At 41.7% G+C, this 23,617-nt stretch overlaps 1 protein-coding gene across 1 annotated transcript in view; it reads left to right on the top strand.

Moving 5' to 3' along the window:
- Positions 1 to 21,413, top strand: part of ABCC3 (ATP binding cassette subfamily C member 3) — an 85,413-nt gene extending 64,000 nt beyond the window's left edge. The window contains exons 20-31 of the mRNA XM_063120223.1: positions 1,335 to 1,440; positions 1,562 to 1,712; positions 3,229 to 3,436; positions 6,720 to 7,030; positions 8,223 to 8,422; positions 8,838 to 8,964; positions 11,446 to 11,547; positions 12,866 to 13,012; positions 14,161 to 14,319; positions 17,452 to 17,618; positions 19,355 to 19,549; positions 21,117 to 21,413. Of these exons, the coding sequence (XP_062976293.1) occupies positions 1,335 to 1,440; positions 1,562 to 1,712; positions 3,229 to 3,436; positions 6,720 to 7,030; positions 8,223 to 8,422; positions 8,838 to 8,964; positions 11,446 to 11,547; positions 12,866 to 13,012; positions 14,161 to 14,319; positions 17,452 to 17,618; positions 19,355 to 19,549; positions 21,117 to 21,225 (1,982 nt within the window). The 3' untranslated portion in view covers positions 21,226 to 21,413. The remainder of the gene's footprint in view (positions 1 to 1,334; positions 1,441 to 1,561; positions 1,713 to 3,228; positions 3,437 to 6,719; positions 7,031 to 8,222; positions 8,423 to 8,837; positions 8,965 to 11,445; positions 11,548 to 12,865; positions 13,013 to 14,160; positions 14,320 to 17,451; positions 17,619 to 19,354; positions 19,550 to 21,116) is intronic.
- The last annotated feature ends 2,204 nt before the right edge of the window (positions 21,414 to 23,617 follow it).

Below are 23,617 nucleotides of genomic sequence, written 5' to 3'. Positions count from 1 at the left end.
AAAACTTAAAACATATACATTTTAAACCTAGGAAAAGAAATGTACAAAAAAAAATTACAATATTAAAACATTAAATGTTTAAAATACACAACAATTTTACAAGACCTTAACATAGATGGAGGACCAGACTATTCTCCAAAGGCCTGTCAGAACAAAAAAGGTTTTGCCTGCTTCTGAAAGCCCATCAAGGAGGGAGCCAGCCTAGCTTCCCCGGGAAGAGAGTTCCAGAGCACTGGAGCAGCCACTGAGAAGGCTTTCTCCCATGTTCCCACCAAGCGTGCCTGTAAAGATGGTGGGACTGAAAGAAGGGCTTCTCCAGAAGATCTCAAAACACCGGCAGGCTCATAAGGGAGAATACGTTCTTTCAAATAACCTGGACCTGAGCCATATAGGGCTTTATAGATCATAACCAACACTTTGAATTGCGCCCAGAAACAGACTGGAAGTCAGTGGAGCTGTTTTAACAGGGGAGTTGTATGCTCCCTGTAACCAGCTCCGGTCAACAATCTGGCTGCAGCTCTTTGAACCAGGTGGAGTTTCCAAACACTCTTTAAAGGCGGCCCCATCTAGAGTGTGTTACAGTAATCCAATCGGGATATAACTAAGGCATGTGTCACCGTGGCCAGGTCTGACATCTCTAGGAATGGGCGCAGCTGGCACGCTAGCTTTAACTGTGCAAATGCACTCCTGGCCACCACCGAAACTTGAGCATCCAGGCTCAGGGCTGAATCCAGAAGTACACCCAAGCTATGGACATGTGTCTTCAGGGGGAGTGTAACCCCATCCAGCTGAAACCCTATTCCTTGATCTGCCTTTCGACTGACCAGGAGCAACTCTGTCTTATCTGGATTAAGCTTCAGTGACATCTAAAGAAATTGGCTGCAATTCACTTTGGAAGTAACAAGTGTTAATTTTTAATTTTTCCATATTGTCCTGATCCAATTCCAACATTGGATCAGGACAAGTGCCACAATAACATCAGTCACTCCCATTCATTGCTTCCCAGAAATGATAATATGTATACCAACCATACTGCACTATGTCAACTTGGCTCCTTGTTGTTACTTGGGGCAACATCATGGGACCCTAGTTGCACTCATTGATTGAGGCAGGCTTGGTGCCCCAACACATGCAGATGTGCTTGTCAGATGGAATTGGCAGGGTTGCTTAGAATCCCCAATACGCTGAAGCCCTTCATTCTTTCAAAAGCATGGTGCTTCCTTTGTGATTCCCAGCCTTTGCTGCTTAGGAAGCCTTGTGCTCAACACAGATACTCTAAAAGAGTGGCTCAGTAGAAAACCAAAATGCACTAAAGATGTGCTGTCCCATTACAGTAGTGGAAGATGAGGAAGTCCTGCTTGCTGAAGACACGCTCAGCAACCACACCGATCTGGCAGATAGTGAACCGGTGGCCAATGAAGTCCGCAAGCAATTCCTAAGGTAAACCCAGAGCCTGCTTTTAAAGGCACTACTCTGGCTACACAGATCATGTGCACTTGCTTGCCCTGTAGTTCAGCTGCTCAGATCATGGTTCTTTTGTTCCTCCTTCTTTAAAAATTAGACAACTCAGTGTCATATCTTCAGAGGGGGAATGCCCTAGCAAAATGTCAACGAAAAGAAAGCTGTGTGACAAAAAACCACCTGAGCCTCCTCGGCCGAAAAAAGGTGCTTCTGAAAAACTCATCCAAGCAGAAACCACCGAAACTGGCACGGTAAGGAAGACTTGCTTTAAAAATGAGGAGATTTCTCCTTCCCAGTTCCTTTCTGGTTAATTATCAGGCATCTAGAATAGGCATCAGCTGCCTAAAATAGTAGTACAGTGAACTGAGAAATTTTACAGCTCAGAAAGGCATTTTCGCACTGTCCTTTTAAGAAATAAAAGTTTAATTCTTCCCAGACTTCATGGATATACAATGGGATGAAAAGAAGCAAGATAAAAATTGAGTTGCCTTGTAACCTTACTGTGTCTCCTAAAACTACAGTGGCCCCTTAATTCAAAGACACTGGCACCTCAGTTCATGTTGCTTTTTCCCATTCCATAGTTCAAAATGAACAGACTGAAAGACGTGCAAGAGAACAAGGAGCTAAACCATATGGACCTATCTTAAGAACCTAAGCGAATAAGGAAGCATAAAAACATGAACGTAGTTGGGCTGTTCACACAACTTGCTAACCTATACTCAGTGGGTTATTTGTTGAATCATGGATTAGTGTGTTGTCTGAATGCAGCACATTTTCCGCAGGGTGGATTACCGTGTTGTCTGAACATAGCCAGGTTGGCTTGTTAACTACTGGGAACAACCGAAAAACAAACCATGGGTCGTCAAAGTGGCTCGTTTGAGAAACATGAGCCCACTACATGGTAAACAAGTTACCCTTGGCTGCCTTCAGACATCACGATAACCCACAGTTCAACAAACAACCCACGGTTGAAAACAACCACACTCAGCCATTGAGTGTGGGTTAGCGTATTGTGTGAAACAGTCCCAGTGTGTCGGAGAACTCAGGGTTGTGTGCGTATTGGCCATCAACTGCATCAGCTGATGGCCCTCCTTGGGTGTGGGGCACTATTCTTGGTGGACCTAGCTCCAATAAGCTAACATATGTTAACAATATTAACTTATGGAGTATCAAGCTGTGATCACAAGCTCTAGGGTAGGGGGCACCTGAAAAGGAGAGACCTAGGTTCACAGCATAGTTCTTGAGATCATGGTATTGCATTCTGGAGTTTTATAATAGAACTTGTGTGTAGCTGGAAGATTGGTCACAAACAAGGTGTCGTTATAGTATTGCTGGGATAAAAAAAAAGCTTCTAAATGTCTATCATAAATAGATATACTGGAGTGCCTCTTGGTGCTTTTTCACTTCTCTTGACATGGAACACAGATGTATAAAAGAAGCGTAACGGTGGGATGCAATAGAGTCTTCTTAGCCTAAACTTGTAAAATGTGTCTCCTGCCTGGACATGTATTGCTTCTTTTCCTATAATAGTTCAGCATGTGTTTAATATGGTGCCACTATTATGGACATCCTTCTAATGCAGCCATATTTTCTGTCTACAGGAATGTGTGCACATGGTGATTATATGGCAATGTAAATTTTCTAGTTTTCTAGTTCACTGTTTGGACAGATTCTTCTTTTGAAAAGTTGCTAGGATTTCTGTGAGAACCAGGCGTCAGTTCTGTAATCTAAGTGAACCCCCTTTGTTTTGTTTTTATCAAACTGCAGGTCAAACTGACTGTCTTCTGGCAATACATAAAGGCGGTTGGCCCCCTTGTTTCCTTATTTATATGTTTCCTATACAGCTGTCAAAATGCTGCTTCAGTTGGGGCCAACGTGTGGCTCAGCGACTGGACCAATGAACCTGTAATAAATGGCACTCAGCACAATGTGACCATGCGACTCAGTGTCTATGCTGCCCTGGGTCTCTTGCAAGGTGAGTTTGTTCTTTGTTACTGCTTCTCCATAAAAGAATGTGAATTCAGACGATTTTGATCAAGATGATGGTACATTGTTTGCTAGTGGTTGTTTAATGGTCCTTCAGGAAAAGGAAAGGAACCTCTCGTGCAAGCACTGAGTCATTACTGATTCTTGGACGGACGCCAGCTTTCACTGACGTTTTCTTGGCAGGCCTTCTAGCGGGGTGGTTTGCCGTTGCCTTCCCCGGCCGTTATTCCCTTTCCCCCAGCTAACTGGGTACTCATTTTACCGACCTCGGGAGGATGGAAGGCTGAGTCGACCCGAGCCGAGCCGGCTGCCTGAAACCAGCTTCCGCTGGGATCGAACTCAGGCCGTGGGGAGAGTTTCAGCTGCAGAAACTGCTGCTTTACACAACAAAAATAACAAAAGAAAACATGGAAGAGCTAGAAGTTTCACAGCAGTTCTATTGGCTGCATTAAGAGCTTTAATGAAACCCTTGGCTGTGTTCATGGTTCTCCCCCATGCATACATTTAAATATTGTTCAATAAAGTTTATATGCCTGCATGGGAGAGAACCATGAACAATCCAAGTTCATTGGATTGTGGCCAAACACAAAATTGACTTTTAATTGAAGGCCTTTCATGTGTCCTCCAATTGTGATGATAATTGTAACATTAAGAAAATGTTGTGGTCTGCAAAAGGCGAACAAGACAGACTAGTAATCCTCAAAACAGCAAAGTATAAGAACCACAAATGCATGCAAAACTTTGTGTGACTAACGCTGATGTTGTAAAGATTCTCATAATGGATACTTCACTGATCACTCGATTTCCCCTGTAATGAAATATTAGGAACCTGTATAATAAATAGGGATGCTTAAGTTGCTTCTTATGAAACAGAAATTATAAAGTTACTTTGGGAGCAGAAGAACATGCAGCTCAGAGGGTTGCACCCAGTCCATTCAAATAGAAAATGTTGGTAGGACAGTTTTCCCAACCCCTCTGCAGTACCTGCGCCTTCCCCAAATCTACCCTCTGATGGTTGGGGGACCCTCCAGAGGTGATTTGGAGGCAAGTGGGTGCTGCGGGGTTGAGAAGAGCAAAGTGAAGCCCCATTGCATGACCAGACATCTGACTGCATAACATTCATGGGCATCCACTATCAGATGAAAACAGCTATTCCAAATTTCAGCCGTGCTCATGGGCATACACAGGAAAAGGGAGGAGGAGCAATTGACCCCCTGGGGATGAACCATAGTCTCCAGATTCCCAGTTTTCATTTATTTATTTTTTAAAAAGCAAGCCTTTAGCCCTAGTAGAACTAAAGATATGAAGCAAAATGTGCAGCCATTATTGTGCCTTTTCATTTTGTGAGAAACTAGCCTGCTACCACATTTTAGTGTTCTTAGCCAGTGAAGGAAGTCATAGTAATGGTTAACACACCCACCATCTGGGTGTATTAATCCTCCTGGGTGTGTTAAGCCTTTTATGGGGGGAGGTCTTCCCTGTAAGGAACTAATTGCAGCCTCATAAAAAGAATCCAAGAGTTTCCTATAGCTAGGTTTGGACAGTAATGTATGTAACAAAAAGTAGCAGCAAAGACAGGAATTAATGATCTTTCTAACTTAGGTCATATATATATATATAGAGAGAGAGAGAGAGAGAGAGAGAGAGAGAGAGAGAGGTTATAAACATTTTAAAGATTACATTGACAATGTGTGCAGTTAAGTTCATCATTATTTTACTCATATTGCAGGAGGCAGGGCTTTGGTTGAGAAACTGTTGGTTACACAGGTCTTGCAAAGTAGCCCAATGTACTCTACAGTGTAGTCCTGGGTTGTTGGTGTTTTAGTGAAATGCAAATGGGGCTCTGAAATTGATTGTAGCAGTCGTGGGTTGTCATGGTCAATATATATGTATAAGTTTAAGAGGACCTGCCATTTTTAGCTCATGTAGGAGGCCCAAGTGGAACCTCTCTCCATCTCTCTCTTTGTGGTGTCCTTGGAGGTGAGACAGTGCACCACACAGCTCCACAATGTTTTCTCATGTGCTGTAGAAATAATGAAATCTCTCGTGAAGATACCTGAATCTATTGTGCATTACCCATAGTGCAAAGCCTAGCAGTGAACTGGAAGCTGAGCAGGTCACCCCATCCCAGTATTAACCATGCCCTTCACCCCTATAATGGGCCTTAGCCCAAAGGGCCATTATAGGATGAAAGAAATCATGAAAAGGACTGAGGGTTTCAGGTGTGGGTGAAGACATTGTCTGGACACCAGGTCTACCAATCAAGAAACAACAGAGGAGTAAAGCTGGTATACAGATTTCTTAGAGGCCAGGTCTACCTAGATCTAGCTTGGTAGAACTGGTGTTCAGGCCTTATCGCTGCTCAGTTGCCAGATCTACCAGAAATACCTGTCCTTTGATGCTATCAGTGCTTTTTAATATGAAATTCCAAAAGAATATTGCTGTAGTTCAAAATTCAAGCCATGCAAAAGTACTATTGTTAGCTGATGTAAAGTGTGGCTGATAATAATGTGAATAAAGTGAGCAATCCAGGCTCCTCTAGAACCCTAAAACCTGATCAAGCTTACTCATTCACCTTCCACTGCTAAAGTCACTCCCTACAGACTCCACTGTTACTCTGCAGAGCTGACTTCCTCAACCTGGTGCTCTTCAGGTTTTTTCAGACTTCAGCTCCAATCATGGCCTACGGCCTGGAAGTCTGGGGTTATACTCCAAAGCATCTGGAGAGCACAAGCTTGGGAAAAGGCTGTTCTAGGGAGTGTTCACCAGTGTTTGCAAGATGAAGGAAATCATTTTCATACGTGTCATGTAAAGTTGTCAATGTTATGATAAAGGCAGTAATGCCATAAAATATCTGATATGCTTAAGACAGTAGTACTGCATTCATGGCATATAGCTTCTCTCTCTCTCTCTCTCTTTCTCTCTTTGGTTCCTTGGTGTGTGTGTTTTATCCCTCACTTCAAATAAAGTTTTGTTGGAGTTCATGAGGCTTCTTAAATATAACAGTCTTCTACATTAGTGTTGTTCAATTCCCAGGATGTTCTACTACTTTGTGTAGGCCTCTTAGAATCTGATGCTAAGCAACAAAGAACATACACAAGGAAAGTGCACCGGTGTGTTGTAGAAGTGCACGCTATGCACATGAATTATGACCATAAACTGCTGTGCAGCTTCCCCAACGCCCCCGCACCCGGGAAAGATTCCAGCGGATGCCCATGACAACACTGAATTTAAGCCAGTATTTCCTTTCTATCTATCTCTCTTCCAAACAGGGCTTATTGTGCTGATCTCCTCTTTTACCTTGGCCATGGGTGGTATCAGAGCAGCTCGCACCCTTCATGCAGCATTGCTGGAGAACAAGCTTCATACCCCGCAGTCTTTCTATGACACAACTCCAACTGGCCGAATCATCAACCGCTTCTCTAAGGACATCTATGTGATTGATGAAGTGATCCCACCAACTATCTTGATGTTCTTGGGAACCTTCTTTACCTCCATGTCAACTATGATTGTGATCATAGCAAGCACCCCACTCTTTGCTGTGGTTATAGTGCCTCTAGCAGTCCTGTACTTCTTTGCCCAGGTAACAGGGATAAGTATTGTTTGGCTTTGGCCATCCCATTACTTAATGAATGGATGGATAAAGTGGTCTTTTTATTAATATTACTGCCTAGGTTCCTGAAACACACAATACGTGCATAGACACTGGATGTAATTTCTTCTGAATGCAGAAGCTGACATTCCTTTCCTCAGCAGAACGTCCACTGTATTAAGTGCAGATTATGCTTATCCACAGTTGTTTCCCTGCTGTGATAAAATTTGGGGGTTTCTTGACATAACTCAAGATAGCTTTTGCAACATTTATTTATTTATGAAGATATTTATACACTGCCTTTTAGCCATAAGGCCATGAAGGTGATGTACAAAATTGAAACAATTGAAACAATTTAAAATAAAATAAATTGAAACAATTTAAAATAAAATATTCTTTCTTTATTTATTTATTAATTACACTTATATACCGCTCCCATAGCCAGGGCTCTCTGGGCGGTTTACAGAAATTCTAAAATTGAGGTAAAAACAAGTATACAAAATTTAAAACTGTAAAACACAGAACATACACACATAAAGCATTAAAAACCGATTAAAAACTAAACATGTGGGTAATTAGGATAAAGTTTAAAAACAACACTAAGAACCTCCACAAGAATAAAACTAGCTGTCACCCCTTTAAAACCAACAAATGTTGAGTGGAGCAGAAATGTAATTATCGCCCAACAGAAGCTGAACAATGAAGGGGCTATTCTAACCTCCGTAGGGATGTAGTTCCATAATTTCCAAATGATAGACCTTTCAGGTTGCTGCTGGTGGGGGTTTACATATTTGAACGCCCCTCCATATAATAGATTCCATTTGCATTAAAAAAAAAATAACCTAGCATTTCACAAAAGTTTAGCCTTCCTCACATCTTGGTTTTCTGTGTGCAGGATGTTTGTGAACAGGAACATTTAAACATACAAATATCTCTGGGAACTAAAGTGTTATGGTCCAGAAAAGGCTTTACCATTTGATTTTGCTGCATCATACATTTCCTGAGGTTTAGACAGAGAGATTTGGGAGAAAGCATCATGGAATTATGTACAGCTTCACTTCCCTAGGTGCTTTTCACACTGAGACTGTGTTCTACATCTGTGGCATGATGTGTAAATAGTTCAAGTCAAATAACTTTTTATTTTGTGTTTTAATCCTTACGCCTTTGAATTGAACGATGTCAGCGGTTCTATGTAGCTACCTCTCGCCAGTTAAAGCGTCTGGAATCGGTTAGCAGGTCCCCTGTATACTCCCATTTTTCGGAAACTGTTACTGGAGCAAGCGTCATCCGAGCTTACAGAAGAGAGAAGTCCTTTGTTTACATCAGTGACACAAAGGTGAATGACAATCAGAAAAGTTACTATCCTGGAATTGTATCCAACAGGTAAAACCAAGCTTTGATTTATTTTTACTTTATTCTGTAATTTTAAAATTTTAGGGTGCAATCCTGTGTGTGTGTGTGTGTGTGTGTGTGTGTGTGTGTGTGTGTGTGTGTGTGTATAGACAGAGAAATGAATTAACTCCCAGCATGCCCCAGCCAGCTATGGGAATTGTTAAACTCTTTTTTGTCAAAGTACATGTAGGATTTTTACCTTAAATGTTTCTGTTATATTCTAGCATGTTGTATTTTATGTCTTTAATTGTTGTGACCCACCTAGAGAGCTTTGGTAATTGGGCAGCATAGAAATGAAATAAGTAAATTTAAAAAAATGATTTTAATTCCAATTTTTGAATTGACTAAACAGCATTTTCTTCTATTGCCTCCTGTACTGATGTATCTGTGTTTTCTCATTTAATAGGTGGCTGGGAGTTAGAGTTGAATTCGTAGGGAACTGCGTTGTATTTTTTGCAGCCCTTTTTGCTGTATTGAGTAAAAACAGTCTGAGCGCTGGCGTGGTTGGACTTTCCGTGTCTTATGCTTTGCAGGTGTGTAGAGCGCATTTTAAAAGATCACTCATAAGTGGAGGAATTTAAGTCTCATTATAGTATGGCATTTTCATTAGGCATCCTGGGTTTAATTGCACATTGCTGCAGTGTTTCTGCTGTTGTTGGGGGGGAACAGAATGGGGGTTGGTGGAGGTCCACACTGGATGAAAGAAATGCAGGGAGAATGGAAAAATGATAAAGAACAAAACAGGGAATAAAAGGGAACTTTCTGTGAAGGCACTGCAGCATGAAGGCATTTGTTCAATCAATATTTTTCGTATTTAAAGTCCTATTATGTAGTTCATTGAATCCTGTGTGGGCTCAAAAGTGACATATGCTATGCATTTGAATGTAGGCAGTGTTTCTTTTGGTTAAGGAAAGGTCCCCTTCACTCTCATCCACATACATGTACAGGTGGGGCTGCTCAGGGCCTCTGGGTGTTTGAAGAGAAATTGCACTAAGGTTTTAACACTGCCTTCATTATCTTTTCTCTTGAAGAGCATTTAGCTAAGGATGGCATATTATGGTAGCCACTAGCTTGGACAATCTATCAGAGATTTAAGCACACTTTTAATAAGGAACAAGGCCATCAATTTTAGTAAGAGCAATGATGGTTTATATATGGCTTTGAAATCTTGACGAAGAAGACTGGATTTCACATTAAAAGGTGAATCGCTCTTTCAGGATAACTGAGAGAGTGCCTTTTCCCTTATGAACATGCTCAGTCACTGAGGTGATCAGATGTTGTGCTCCTGGTGGTTCCACATGGACGTATGGCCTGATTGGAGTTCACCCAGGGAAGAGCCTTCAGTGTGGTGGCCCCCTTTCACTGGAACTCCCTGCTTCTGGAGGTCAGGCAGGTGCCTCCTGAAAACAACTCTACCATATTTCTTCGATTCTAAGACGCACTTTTTTCCCTAAATAAAGAGCTCTAAAAATGGACTGCGTCTTAGAATCGATGGCGTCTTAGAATCGAAGCAATATGGTAAGAGGGAAAGAGGAAGCTCCTGCAGCAGCCTTGAGCCATGCGAGCGAGGAGCTGGTTGGGTAAGCGCCTGGATTTTTGTTAGGCAAATTTATTCGTAAGTCCCATCGATTTCCATGGGACTTACTCGCGTGTCGTCGTCCCCTGGTGCACAGACAAGTAAAGAGCGGGACTGGAGAGTTAAGTTTACTCTTTGTTTCAATGCCCCCCCTTCTTCCCGCGCAAACGGCAGTTTCTTCTCTCACAGAGGGAAAAAAGAAAAGGACACAACCATTAGAAGAAAACGCGGAGTGTGGGGGGAGGTTGGCTGGGCGGTGAGGGAAGTATTTCTTTGATTCTAAGATGCCCTTTTTTCTCAAATAAACATCTCTAAAAATGGGGTGCATCTTAGAATCTATGGCGTCTTAGAATCGAAGAAATACGGTATTCCAGGAAGACTTCCTTGACTGATCAGCCGCAGTTTTTATTGGCACGCTGTTTTTAAAAAGACTAATTTTACTATAGTTCTATCCTTTTTATCTTTTAATCATTTTATCTGATATTGTTCACTGACCCGGTATCTGTTTAGATGTGGAGCAGTATATAAATGTTGTAAATAGCTAAATAAATAAACAAATTGCATAGGTCAGTTCCAAAGTTGCAATCTTTGATGGGGAAATTGCTTTGTGAAATTCTCAGATCTATGCTATGGCATCTCATCAGATCAAAGGATTTGAACTATGCCTCCCAGCTTTAAAAGCTATGAATGTTGATTTGGTGGAAAGGAAAGGCACATTGATTAAATCTCTATCCCAAGTAAGAGTGGGATCACACATTAAAATTGGCAAAGCAATAAATTCTACTATTATGCATTTATATTAAATGAAATAGAAGACATAGTGATATTCTTGATCATGTATAATAAATCCTTAGAAAACTTGAGGAAAACTGAAACTACAGTATTGAAGTCAGTGATGTTCACCGCATGTTTTCTTCATTTCCTTATAAGAATTTGCAGTATATTTAGATACTGGAATATTAGGCCTTCCAAAAGCAGTTGTAAGCATGGGAGCTACAGGGTTTAGAGCAGGGACCCCCATGCTGTGCCCCCCCCCCATGTACACCCCCTAGCTGTATTCCCCACTTACTTCTCCATAAATCCTCATACAGATTGCTCTTTCCCTGTCACTGCTAGCAGTCAGGAAAAAGCAATCTGGGATGTGTGTGTGTGTGTGTGTGTGTGTTGCCCTCAAACCAGCATCACATGCAGTCCACAGAGCCAAAAAAGTTGTGTACTCCTGTTTCAAAGTCCTTTCCCCCTGTGGCTTAATCTTCCTGAGGGAGGGGAGGCAATAGCTGAAAGAGATAAAGGTGGTATTAAAGAGAGGATAATAGTGAGATCATCCATGTTACTCCCCTTTTCTGTCTTCACTATTGATTTCTCTTTATCTCTTCTGTCACTTTTTGAAGCCACAATCTTCATTTCAAACAAGTGACACATTTTTATCATTGCTTAGGTGACACTGTCTCTGAACTGGATGGTACGAATGACCTCTGATCTGGAAAGCAACATTGTGGCTGTAGAAAGAGTGAAGGAATACTCAGAAACTGAAACTGAGGTCAGTTCCTAAGAGTCTGAACGGTGAATTTTCCTTCTGGAAACACAAGGGGTTAGAGCTTTCATTCACACATGTGAGGCTTAAATACATTTTTCCTTAAAGTGGTTTGTATTGCAAATACATTACTGTTACACTTAACACTAACAGTACAAATTTGTATTTTAACATAGAAATATAAACTTCTGCTCAGGTTTGTGAAGGGCATTTCGCCTATAGACCAGTCGCATTCATAACATGATTTAACTGTTCTGTAAACCATGTGTTTTGGCATTCTTGTCAAGCAGCAGCTATGAAATATACATGACAGTAACCTGGTCCACATTTAACCATGTTAAATTCTCCCACTGATGTAAACAGAATTTAAAAGAGTGTATCTGGTGTGTTGCACTTGTAGTGATTAGACTATTATCTGCTTGAGATTATTTTAAAGACATCTGCATTTCCAACCAATCTACTCTAAGTGATATATTCTGTTTTACCCTGATGAAGAGAGATATGGAACTTGAAAACTTGCATGTTCCGTTACCAGTGGGAAACAGATATGATAAAAGACATCATGCTACTTATATTAGTATCTCTGATATCATATAACATGAACAAGCACATCTTTAGGTGAGTAAAGGCACAATCCTATACATACTTAGACAGAAAAGAAGTCCTACATACTGATTGGGACATACTGGGAGTTGTAGGACTTTTTTCTATTTAAACATGCATAGGAGCCAGCATGGTGTAGTGGCTAAAGTGTTGGACTGGGAGTCAGGAGATCTGGGTTTTCTCGGCCATGGAAACCCACTGAGTGACTTTGGGCCGGTCACAGACTCTCAGCCCAACCCACCTCACAGGGTTATTGTTGTGAGGATAAAATGGAGAGGAGGAGGATTATGTACACCGCCTTTGGTTCCTTGGAGGAAAAAAGGCGGGATATAAATGGAACAATAATAACAACAACAACCTTAGCCTCTGAAAGATTATGCACTTTGCATATAGTAGACTAAATCTGGTTGAAAGAAGGGATACTGATGCACCACTTTGTGTGGACATCCATTGCGTAATTAATTTGTCATGGAACAACAGATACTTTTATCATCTGTGAATCTCATCCTTGATGGTGTCGTATTCACATTGAACCATGTTTGTCCATCTTTTTTAAATTAATTCCACACACACAAAAACAATGTAAATTAGAAGTCTGTGTTTATCCTTAGTGGGGAAATACTGTTAGTATAATATAGTACTTTGACATTAAAAATATTATTATAAGGCTAACACAGAATGATACAACTGCCCCCCCCTTCACCTCCTGCCACTCTTCCAGGCTTCCTGGATAATTGAAGACAAAAGACCATCAGACGACTGGCCCACCCAAGGGGAAGTGGAATTTGCAAACTATTCTGTAAGGTATCGGAAAGGGTTGGACTTGGTGCTGAAAGACCTCAGCCTGCGTGTGAAAGGTGGAGAAAAGGTATGATCTCAGCACAGCCGCTTAGCTACCTTGAATAGAATCAGTTTCTCTGTTCAGTAACCTGACTTTACAAACCAACTCTTCTGCTTCATTCAGCGCACATATAGGAAAGCTGGCAGCTGCCTTATAGGCCATGGGCTCATTTAGCTCAGTACTGTCGACACTGACTAGCCATGGTTCTCCGAGGTCTCTGGTGGGGATCTTTCCCAGCCCTGCCAGGAGATGTGGGGGACTGAACCTCAGGGGAAAGAGCAGAAGAGGCAATTTTGGGTGACTGCTCCTCCCTTTGCAGCCCATACTGCCACCTTTTCCACTGTACCAGAGGGTATCCTATCCTTCCAGAGCAGATTGTTAGGGAATATGCAAGTCTGCGGGTCGGGGGGGGAGAATTGGCAAAGCTCTGCTGGATCAAAAGCCTCCCAGTAATGGATTCCATACATGGGCTTGTATCCAGCTGTGTCCTTCCATTCATGGAATAGTTTTCGATCCAGTGGAAGCTTCTGTGAATGGAGGCAGGGAGGGATTCTCACTGATTCTTCCCCTGCATCCCCCAAATCTGCTCCATGGGGAGGAGGAAGTTTCTGGATCAGTTTGGGAGGGGACATGGGCATGAGAAAGACGGAAGTTGTGAAAATGTCTTCCCCTACTGTTTAAGAAAGTCTCTTCTGGATCAAAAACTTTCCACGAACACCATTGAATACAACTTATTTTATTTTATTTACAGTAAATATTTAATGGGTCCTGGGATTTCTTATTGTTGATGGTTGCAATTGTTTATACGTATATGTGTATGTGCATATATGTGTGGGTGGGTATGTTTATATGTTCGTTTTTATATTACATCACAATATTGTATTTTTTTGTAAACTGTTCAGAGAGCTTTGACTGTTGGGCAGTATAAAAATTAATAAGTCAAATGAATGATAATATAAATAAATGAAAAGGTAGGTAACAATTTTTAGGTTCCTATTTTGGGACAAAAAGATAAGATGAAGAAAAATACCATTGGTCATAAACTGTATTCTTGAAAGTTAACTTCTCTTTGTTCTGAAGTTGCAAATGATCTTTTTTCCCCTCTCGTCTAATGGAGCCATTACTTGTGTTTTAACTGAAAATCGTTCCCAATTTTTTCGACACGTATGTATTAGGTTGGGATTGTTGGAAGAACTGGAGCTGGCAAGTCCTCTATGACCCTCTGCCTCTTCAGGATCCTAGAAGCGGCGGAGGGGGAAATCAAAATTGACGGGCTGAGAATCGCAGATATTGGCCTTCACGACTTACGATCCAAGCTGACTATAATTCCTCAGGTAAATCATCCTGGGTCATGGAGAGAGGTGCTAATCTTTGGCACTAACAGCAAACTACTCTTTTGTGTAAAGTGAAATACTTGCAGGGTAGGTCAGGCTACTTATACAAGACTAGTTGTTACATGACCTTGCTTTAGAACAGTTACTTTGCACCTCAGGGCAGATGTGAGCTGGGAACCAAAGGAAAAGGATTTAATTTATTGTACAAGCCGAAAAATAACGTTGTTCTTAACAAGTTGTGTTGAGCGGCATTGTCAAATCAAGCAAGCATTAATTTCTCTTGCTCCCTGTGTCTCATAAGCACACCACAGAGAATCAGGAGGAGATTTCTCCTTTCCAGTGCTTCAGCCTTTACGTTTCCTATTCTGAAATGTTTTGGTGGATAACACGGCTATATCTTTCCACCCACTCCAGACCCAGAAAGCACTTTTTGTTGTAAGTTAAAGTGTCACTCACTGCCTTGAGAAGATTTTTATTCTTAAAGGTGGCATATAACTGTTATAAAAAAAATCCAGCACTATATTCCCATTCCATGTAATGGAAGGGGTGAGGTGTAGCCTTGCTTCTGCGAGATAGTTTACTTTTTCTTTTTTGGTGTATGTCGCCCTTGAAGTGGTGGGGCAGCAGGGAAGGGGGAGGGATTAAGAGAAAATTGTAATTTTGTGTCAGAATTTAATTCTCCAAAATGATAGTGTCGTGGCACTCATCCAGTGGTGTGTAGTGATCAGTTCTGAAGTGCAGGCAGACATCATAACCATGCCCCCAAGGCGAGTCAGAAATCCCAAATTCGCTGTGTTGATCCATATCAGCAACCAGTTCTTAGCAGTTTTCATCTTCACCAGGAGCAGGTCTTGTATTAAGCTCATGAACCTAAATTGCTTATTCAGGACCAAGCCACCACAAAATACTTTGCATTACCACTGGGAACTATATATCAATGTTGGGAAAATCCACCTCCCAGCCACTGTGAGGATTGCAGCTAAGCTCAGAGGGAGCAGGAAAGTCTGAGGGGGAGGGGCAGATGACATCAGCTTCCCTGCCAATGAAAAAGTGCTTGTGCTGCATCCCTGTGAGTCCTGGCTCCACTATCCCACTGCACTCATCAGAATAATACCAGGGATTACATGAAATAGATTCCTGTGACACACTACTGCAAGCAGCCACAGGTCACACATTCCTCAGGATGGAACTACACGTTATAAGGAACGCAGAGTGACTACTGGAAACGGCAGCCTAATGTTGAATTTCCTGCTCCCATCCCACATAACTGGTTGCTACTTCTGGAAAGGGGGAAATGCCAGAAACCCATGTGTGAGCAAGAGAAATGTGATTTATCAGCAATGGATATGCTAGCTTAGTGGACGTTGTCTCAGTTATGATCAACAAATAGATAACGGTTATATTCTCCCCGCTCAAACATTTTGTCTGGAAAAGACCATAGACTGTAGGTTAGGGCACCCCTCTGGAAGAAGCTGGACAGTGCAGTTGTTCAACAAAGGAATAACTGGATGCTAGTAGCATTGCCTTTCAGGGGGAAAACTTTCCCTCTTGTTATCCTGTGATTGTGAGACTTTTGCAAATGAGATTCCTTTTTTACCACATGTTGGTGCAAACCTTAGTACAAAAGATGGCTCCTTTCAGAGGCCATTAATTATTACCTCAATGCAGATAAGAAACTGGGTTAGTGAAGTTGATCATTTTTTGCAGTGCATCGATGGCACAGTTGTTAAGACCCCTGGCTTCCACTCCTGGAGAATGTGGGGCTTGGGTTTTGCTTGGATGACTACCTTGTGTTCACCCAGCTGTAAAGATCACTGAATTGTCGAAATCAAAAGAAAGGACAGGTTGCTAACCTGTAGTAGTGTTCTTTGAGTGGCCAACTGTGCATTCACACATTTGGGCTCTGTGCCTGTGTGGAGCCTTGATTTGGGAATTTTGGCAGGACCCCTCTCCTGCCATCCCAGTGTGCATGTCCCTAGCGGGTTCCAGCTTGTTCCCTCAGCACCCTAAGACCAACATTGGAGCCTCAGAACTGTTAGGAACCTTTGTTATCAACACTGACTCCAAATTGGAGACGGTGGGTGGATTGTTGAAAAAACTGCAGTTACAAGTAAGCAACCTGTCCTCTTCCTTCATGGGCTCTTGTGCATCACACATATAGGCTAGCAGCAAACTGACTTACTGGTGGTAGGTCAGCATCTCAACTCAGGATCGATGATACTACTGGCTTGTGTTCTGACTTTCTTTGCAGTTTCTTAACCACTATAAGGGTCAGTGAGCATCCTGGGGTTGGCAGATCAGTACAAGCCGTCAGCAGAAACTGAGCTTGGGATGCTGCAGCCACTGGCTGAGGAGCACCCTGGGAGGCCATCAGAGATCTAGAAGATAGGGCAGGCGGTTGAATTTGAGACATTTTGGCTTCATGTATGCCCATTGCTTCTAAGACTCTCTTCCAAAGCTATGTGGGGAGCCTCTCCAGTTGATTTCGCCAAGCCTGCTTTGTGAAGGACTGGCAATGCTGGCTGGTTTCTACTACATGCTCCTTTCCTAAGCATGATAGACAAAGGGAGTGACCATCCATCAGAAGGGAGCTTACACCCACACCTCACACATTTGTTTTTAAAAAAGGGCCTTTGAGGCCATATGCTTAAAGGCAATCTGGTGATCAAAAAAAAAAAAGAATCGCTAATAAAATAAACAAAAAATAATAAAGTGAGAGAGATGGTAGCAGAATAAGAAAAGAGAATAAAATCTTTAGCAACTTTCTGAAAAACACAGGCTTTACAGACAGTGTTCCAATGATGCTCGCACAATGGCAATTGAAGAAGAATGGAGGGAATAACTGGGAACCAGCTAGGGACATGCACACTGGGATGGCAGGGGAGGGGTTGCTGGGTTCATGCAGGCACAGAGCCTATATGTGTGATGCACAGAGACCACGAAATCATATATGGTCCTGGGCATAACATTCCACCCCAGGGTACTGCAGGCAACAGAAACAAATTGTTGTTAATCTCACCAATGACATAGAATTTACTCAAGAAATACTTAAAAGTATATTTCTGCATTCCCAGATAACGTAAGGTTTTTTTTAGAGTTGTGTTATAATTGAATTGTGATTGTTTTCCTAAGGACCCTGTCCTTTTTTCTGGAACACTTCGAATGAATTTGGATCCATTTAATAAATATTCCGAAGAAGAAATATGGAGCGCTCTTGAACTGTCCCATTTGAAGAAGTTTGTCAGCAGTCAGCCAGCTATGTTGGATTACGAATGCTCAGAAGGAGGAGAAAATCTTAGGTAACTGAAACCCTATTCAAGGAAGAGACAGAATAAGTTGAAACATGCTACAAAATGTTGCAATGTGGAATGTTCCCATTCGGGGTTCTAGTCACTCCATTCCATTCCCCTGCCCCTAATTTGAACAAAGAAATGAATTATCCTGACAATGAGATGGTCCTGTCTGCACCTTTAATCTCTGTATCTCATCTTCCTCCCCCCTACCCTGTTTCTTCCTCTCACCCAATCATTTGATCAATCAGTTGCCAGTTGTTTTTCTTCTCAGTCTGAGGGGGCAGTTTATGTAGCCCCACCTCTGGCCTGAAATATAGTAGTGGACTACATCACAGGTCTGAGACTATTTAGGTCTAATCCACCTCTTGGATTGGACCTAAATGGGAGGGGATATGTTGCAATTTGTACCAAGCAACCCCAAAGTGATGCTTGGACTCTGGCGCTTGAGGTATCATAGAGAGCAGAGGTGGGCAACATGCCGGCTGCAGACCTCATGTAGCCCCAGCTGACCCCACTGAAATTCAGTAACAAGCTGTCAGTTTTTCACTCAGCACTTCACAGAATGTGGCCCACAGGGGGGCAAAAATGTTCCCAGACACACACACACACCCTCAAAAGTTGTACACACCCCAATATAGAGATTTCTCCACTTCTTATTCAATTCTTACATCAGGTTGTATATTATATTATATCTGGCGCTGTGTGTGTGTGTGTGTGCGTGTGTGTGTTTCTGGACTTAAGCCATTATTCAGACCCTAACTAAATATGGGTCTGCCTTTGAAAAGTGCCGGGAAAATTCAGTGGGCAGCAAGGTTGTTAACTGGAGCATGTGACCCCCTTGCTTAAACAGCTACACTAGCTTCAAATCGGTTTCCAGGCCCAATTCAAAGTGCTTATGATGACCTTCAAAGCCTTTCACCCAAAGGGGTTCCTAACCCTTTTGGACTCATAGTCATATTTGGGAATTTGAGACTTCCACCTCATTGTAACGAGTTTCCTTTTTAGGAAAGCTTTTGGTTAAATGTTTTAAAAGTTGGAAGCTTTTTTTAAAAAAGTATTTTGTATGGTAAGTAATTTAATCTCTACTGCTCTTGAGTTTTCCATGGTATTTTATTTTCTTAATTTATTTTTCTTGAACACCTTGAAGTTTTCTGAGGAAAGGCAGGATTAAAATGTTTTATTTGTGGTGCAATCCTAGGCATGTTTAGACAGAAAAACGTTCTATAATTCCCAGCGTGTCATGCTGGCTGGGGAATGCTGGGAGCTGTAGGTCTGTATAAACATGCATAGGATTGTGCCCGTAATTCATTATAACTGTTAGATGAAATGTGTGGCTGTTGCCAACCCACAACTCTCCTTCACCCTCCTGGTAACATTTAGGAAAAGAAACAAGTGGACCCTATCATGTTCAACAAGCCCCCCTGGCTGGGTTTGCACGGCATTGCTTGCTGAGGGCAATCATGCAGATCCCTCCGGCATGCAAGCAGCACGTGGGTGTGTGTGTGTGTGGAATAAGCCACTGTGGCTTATTTCCCTTCCATGATCATGCAAACCCATTCATTGTCATGTGTCCTTTATTCTAAACATTATTGGAGGGTTGTGTAATGGAGGGCTGTGAGTCTGCAGGAGCCACATCACGGCTGATTAGGCATGGAGTTCACTGGCAAAGAGTTTGTTTTTCAATGGCACAGCCTTGACCTGGCCATTGTTTTTTTAAAAAACCTTCTCACCTGTTTTTCCAGTGTTGGCCAAAGGCAGCTTGTTTGCTTGGCACGAGCTCTCCTCCGCAAAACAAGGATCCTTATTCTAGATGAAGCGACGGCAGCAATTGACCTTGAGACGGATGACCTCATTCAGATGACAATAAGAACACAATTTGAAGACTGTACTGTGCTAACAATAGCACATAGGCTGAATACAATTATGGATTATACCAGGTACCTGCATACGGCAAATACATCGCTATTATCATCTTCATGAATCTCCAAAAATGGTGTTCGGGCTTTAACTCTATTGTGTTAGGGCTTTATTTCCTAACTTATTTTTTCCCCACCTCAAAATAGAAAACAGGTAGCCTTAATATAGGGCTTTTAATTAATCCCACTATTAGATCAGTAAAGAGCCTTAAAAGTCTTGTGTCCTGTTTTGGAAATACATCGCTAAAGATAGTTGACTCATGTACCTTGGAGCCATTAGTTCATATATGTTGCCAGTTTATTGGCAAACGGAGATTATTTATGCCATCCATTCATGAATATGGATGTGTGGTGCAAACACAAAGTATGGGTTTGCACCAGTTTCTTTTCTGAGGATATATCTGATGTCTTTGTACCATATCTTAGGTGGTAACTGGTTAGTGTTTCACTTCTTGGTTTTATTGCGAGACCCCCCTCCCTAAAGAGGAAATGGTCCCTGTGATGTTCCAGGCAGTAACTGTACAGAAAACCAGGAGGGAAATTGCTCACATCTTCATGAGTGGCTGGCAGGGGTTCAAACACTTTGTGTCAAGTTGCAGGCTGGAGTTATGGCAGCGGATCTACTGATGAGTAAGCAGCTCAATCTGCTGCTTCATGTGGCAGGCTGGGCTGATTACTCCTTAGGGATTTTGCTACAGCCTTTTGTAAGTGTGCAGTTTGCACCAGTAAAGAGCAGCAGAATCTTCAGAGAGGAGGAACGGGGAGGAGGCAGCGGGGATTGCTTGTCCATGTCCTTCTTCCAGAAAGGCATTTTGTTATGCAAATACACCTCTAGGATTGGGTTGCTTATCTAGCCATCTACCCTACAGTACCAAAGTCATCAAACAGACTTCAGCTGCAGGAAGGGAAGGAATGGGTACAAAACTAGTGAGCAGGGGTGGAGCAGGCGCCCACAAACTGAGAAAAATAGTAGTGTGGTAGCGCCCATATAGGAAACCCACTCAAAGTAGTAGGAGCAATGTTCTTTATCTGCAGCCAAGCCATTATTCAGCCGATTTCACCAAGTATACAATCTGCTCAAAACACAAAAGAGGAAACTAGAATTCTGTGCCCAACAGTACTGAAATTTACCATCTATATGCATGTCTCATTTTTAGAATGCTTTACAATTTTTTTCTGTTTACCCTCCTAATAGCCTCCTGAGGCCATCACTGGCGTTGGAGGGAAGGAGCTGTGGCTGAGACTGACTTGCCCAATACAGTGCAGGGGGTCATTAGGGGAGTAATGAGACATGATCCCATCTCTCCCAAATTCAGTTCCCAATACGTGTCCACTGTGAATCTCATGTTTTCATGATTTTTTTCTATAAAAAAAAAATTGATTGATTTTTTCCCCCAATTATATGGGTTAGAATTTTTTCTTTTTGAAAGGCAAGAGAGGAGGAGAGGTCCTTGTAAACCTAAAAAAGCTGTTGGATTCTACAATTATTAGTGGACTTTGTGAAAATGGAGTTTTTAGTTAGGTTTACAAACCTCTCTTCAGAAAGGTATTTCTCTGAAATATAAATAAGTTCCCTCTTGTTTTGCAGAGTCCTTGTTCTAGACAAAGGAGCAATTGCTGAATTTGACACACCTCCAAGCCTTATAGCATCCAGAGGAATTTTCTATGGTATGGCCAAAGATGCTGGATTGGCATAACAGGACAGTTGCTATATACCATCAATGGACTAGTTATTGGGTTGTGTTGGGTTTCTTTTACTCCAAAGCAATACCTGAATGTACTGTATTGTTCAAAACAGCATTTCTACCAAATTATGGTGATACAGGAGCAAAATGTTTCATATGCCTGGGAGAACCAGAAAAAAAATTATATATTTTTAAACATATTTTCTACATACTGAAGTATTTTTTTTAATTGACAAGCATCCTTATGAGAAAATGGATGGATGTGTGTGTATATGTATGTGTGTGTGTGTCTGTCTGCGTCTGCATAGCACTTAACTGTATTCTGTTTCATTTCTAGTAAATTACTTGTAGTGATACAAAAGACTAGAGTCTTATTTATCTGGGTCAATTTACCGTTAAGTGGAAAGCATCAAGGAAAGGGGTAGCTGGGTGCTGTTTCCAAGATTAAACAGCAAGATATTTAATATTAAAAATGGTTTACTTCTCAACAAATATTTCTTCACTGCATATAGTAGCAAGAAACGGTTTGTGAACCCCTTAGGATTGTCACATATTTCCAACCTAAACTGTTATTAGATCCTAATCTAACCCCATGATCCTGGATAAAAACAGTAGATAACCTGACTGAAAAAGTGACACACAAACATGATGCTTTTTCAACATTTTGTTTATCCACAACTGATTTAACATTCAATATCCATGTGTGAAAAAGTATGTGAACCTTTAGATTCATTATCTCCTGGCAACCCCTTGAACAGAAACGACTTCAAGAAAGCATTTCCTGTAACTCTTGGTCAGGCTCACATCGGTTCTGAGGAATTTTGGCCCAGTCCTCCTTACAGAACTGCTTCAACTCATTAACATTTGAGGGCTTCCTTGCATGAACAGCTCGATTCAAGTCCTGCCACAACATTTTGATGGGGTTTAGGTCCGGACTTTGACTAGGCCATTCTAAAACACTGAATTTCCTGTTCTGCAGCCATTCTTTTGTAGATCTGCTTATACGTTTAGGATCACTGTCTTGTTGCACAACCCACTTTCAGTTCAGCTCAGATGGATGGCCTGACATTCTCCTCTAGACTCTTCTGATACACCACAGGCAGAATTCATGGTTGTGTCAATGACGGCAAGGCATCCAGGTCCTGAGGCAGCAAAACAGGCCCAAACCATTACATTCCCACCACCATGCTTGACAGTTGAGGTGACGTTCTTCTAGTGGAACTCAGTGTTTGTTTTTCACCGAACATTATGTTTCTCATTGAGGCCAAAAAGTTCTACCTTTGACTTATCTGTCCAGAGGACATTGTTTCAGAAGTCTTGGGGATCATCTATGATCTTTAGTGAATTTCATATAGGCAGCAATATTCTTTTTAGAGAGCAGTGGTTTCCTCCTGGCTATTCTCCCTTGGACACTTTTTTTGATTGTTGAGTCATCAACATTCACATTAACCAAGGTGAGAGTGGGCTCCAGATCCTTGGATGTCACTCTGCAGTTCTTTTTGATTTCCTGAATGATAGACCAGTTTATTTTTGGAGAGATTTTGGTAGATGACCACTCCTGAGTAGAATGACTATGATCTTGAACTTTGTCTGACAGTGGATTGATGGAGCCCCAAAACCTTAGAAATGGTTTGTAAGCCTTTATAAATCGATGATAAGCAATAACTGCTTTTCTGAGGTCCTCAGAGATGTCTTTTGATCATGGCATGACATGCTTCCACACAACCGTATAGTGAAGATCAAACTCACAAAGTTTCTGATCCTTTTGTAGGATGGGCCTCTCAAACTCACTCCTGAAGGTTTATCTAATTACTTAAACACCTGATTCTAATTCCCTTTAATTGAACTGATGCAATCAGGAATTCACTTATTTTTGCACATAGCCTGATTCTTAAGTACTTTTATTGTTAGTCTATTTTATACATCGTTTTATTTCACAAGGCACGGAATTGGTTAATATAAACCCTATTGGATATTTAGAAAAGGGCTAGTTTTGATTCACGAAGGATATCATGGTAAAACTATGGAATTTCCATAATTATCACAAGGGTACACCAACTTTTTCTCGCCACTGTATCCCTTAAACACCTGTCAAAAAGAGGCATTTGCAGCCCCAGCTGAATAATTCTGATGTATTTCAATAGGATGAAATCCCACAAAAGAGCCACTATCAAAAAAATAATAATCATTCCCCCAATCCAACTAGACTCAGCCAGCAGACCTGGAAAGACAGTGTGCAGTGAAGTGAAACCTTTTGTGATTGGAGTGAACAATGGGGATTACCTAGGGATGCACAGGAGAGGAATCCCTGCTATCTCCAATCTGTTTTTCAGAGATAATAGTGGGGATTTCTCTCCCTGCCTCTGTCCCAACCCCCGGAATGGGTGGAACTTATGGAGGGGCT

This window comes from Elgaria multicarinata, chromosome 3 (genome assembly GCF_023053635.1).
Source record: "Elgaria multicarinata webbii isolate HBS135686 ecotype San Diego chromosome 3, rElgMul1.1.pri, whole genome shotgun sequence".
Lineage (NCBI taxonomy): Eukaryota > Metazoa > Chordata > Lepidosauria > Squamata > Anguidae > Elgaria > Elgaria multicarinata.
This window is presented reverse-complemented; position numbering and strand designations above follow the sequence as displayed.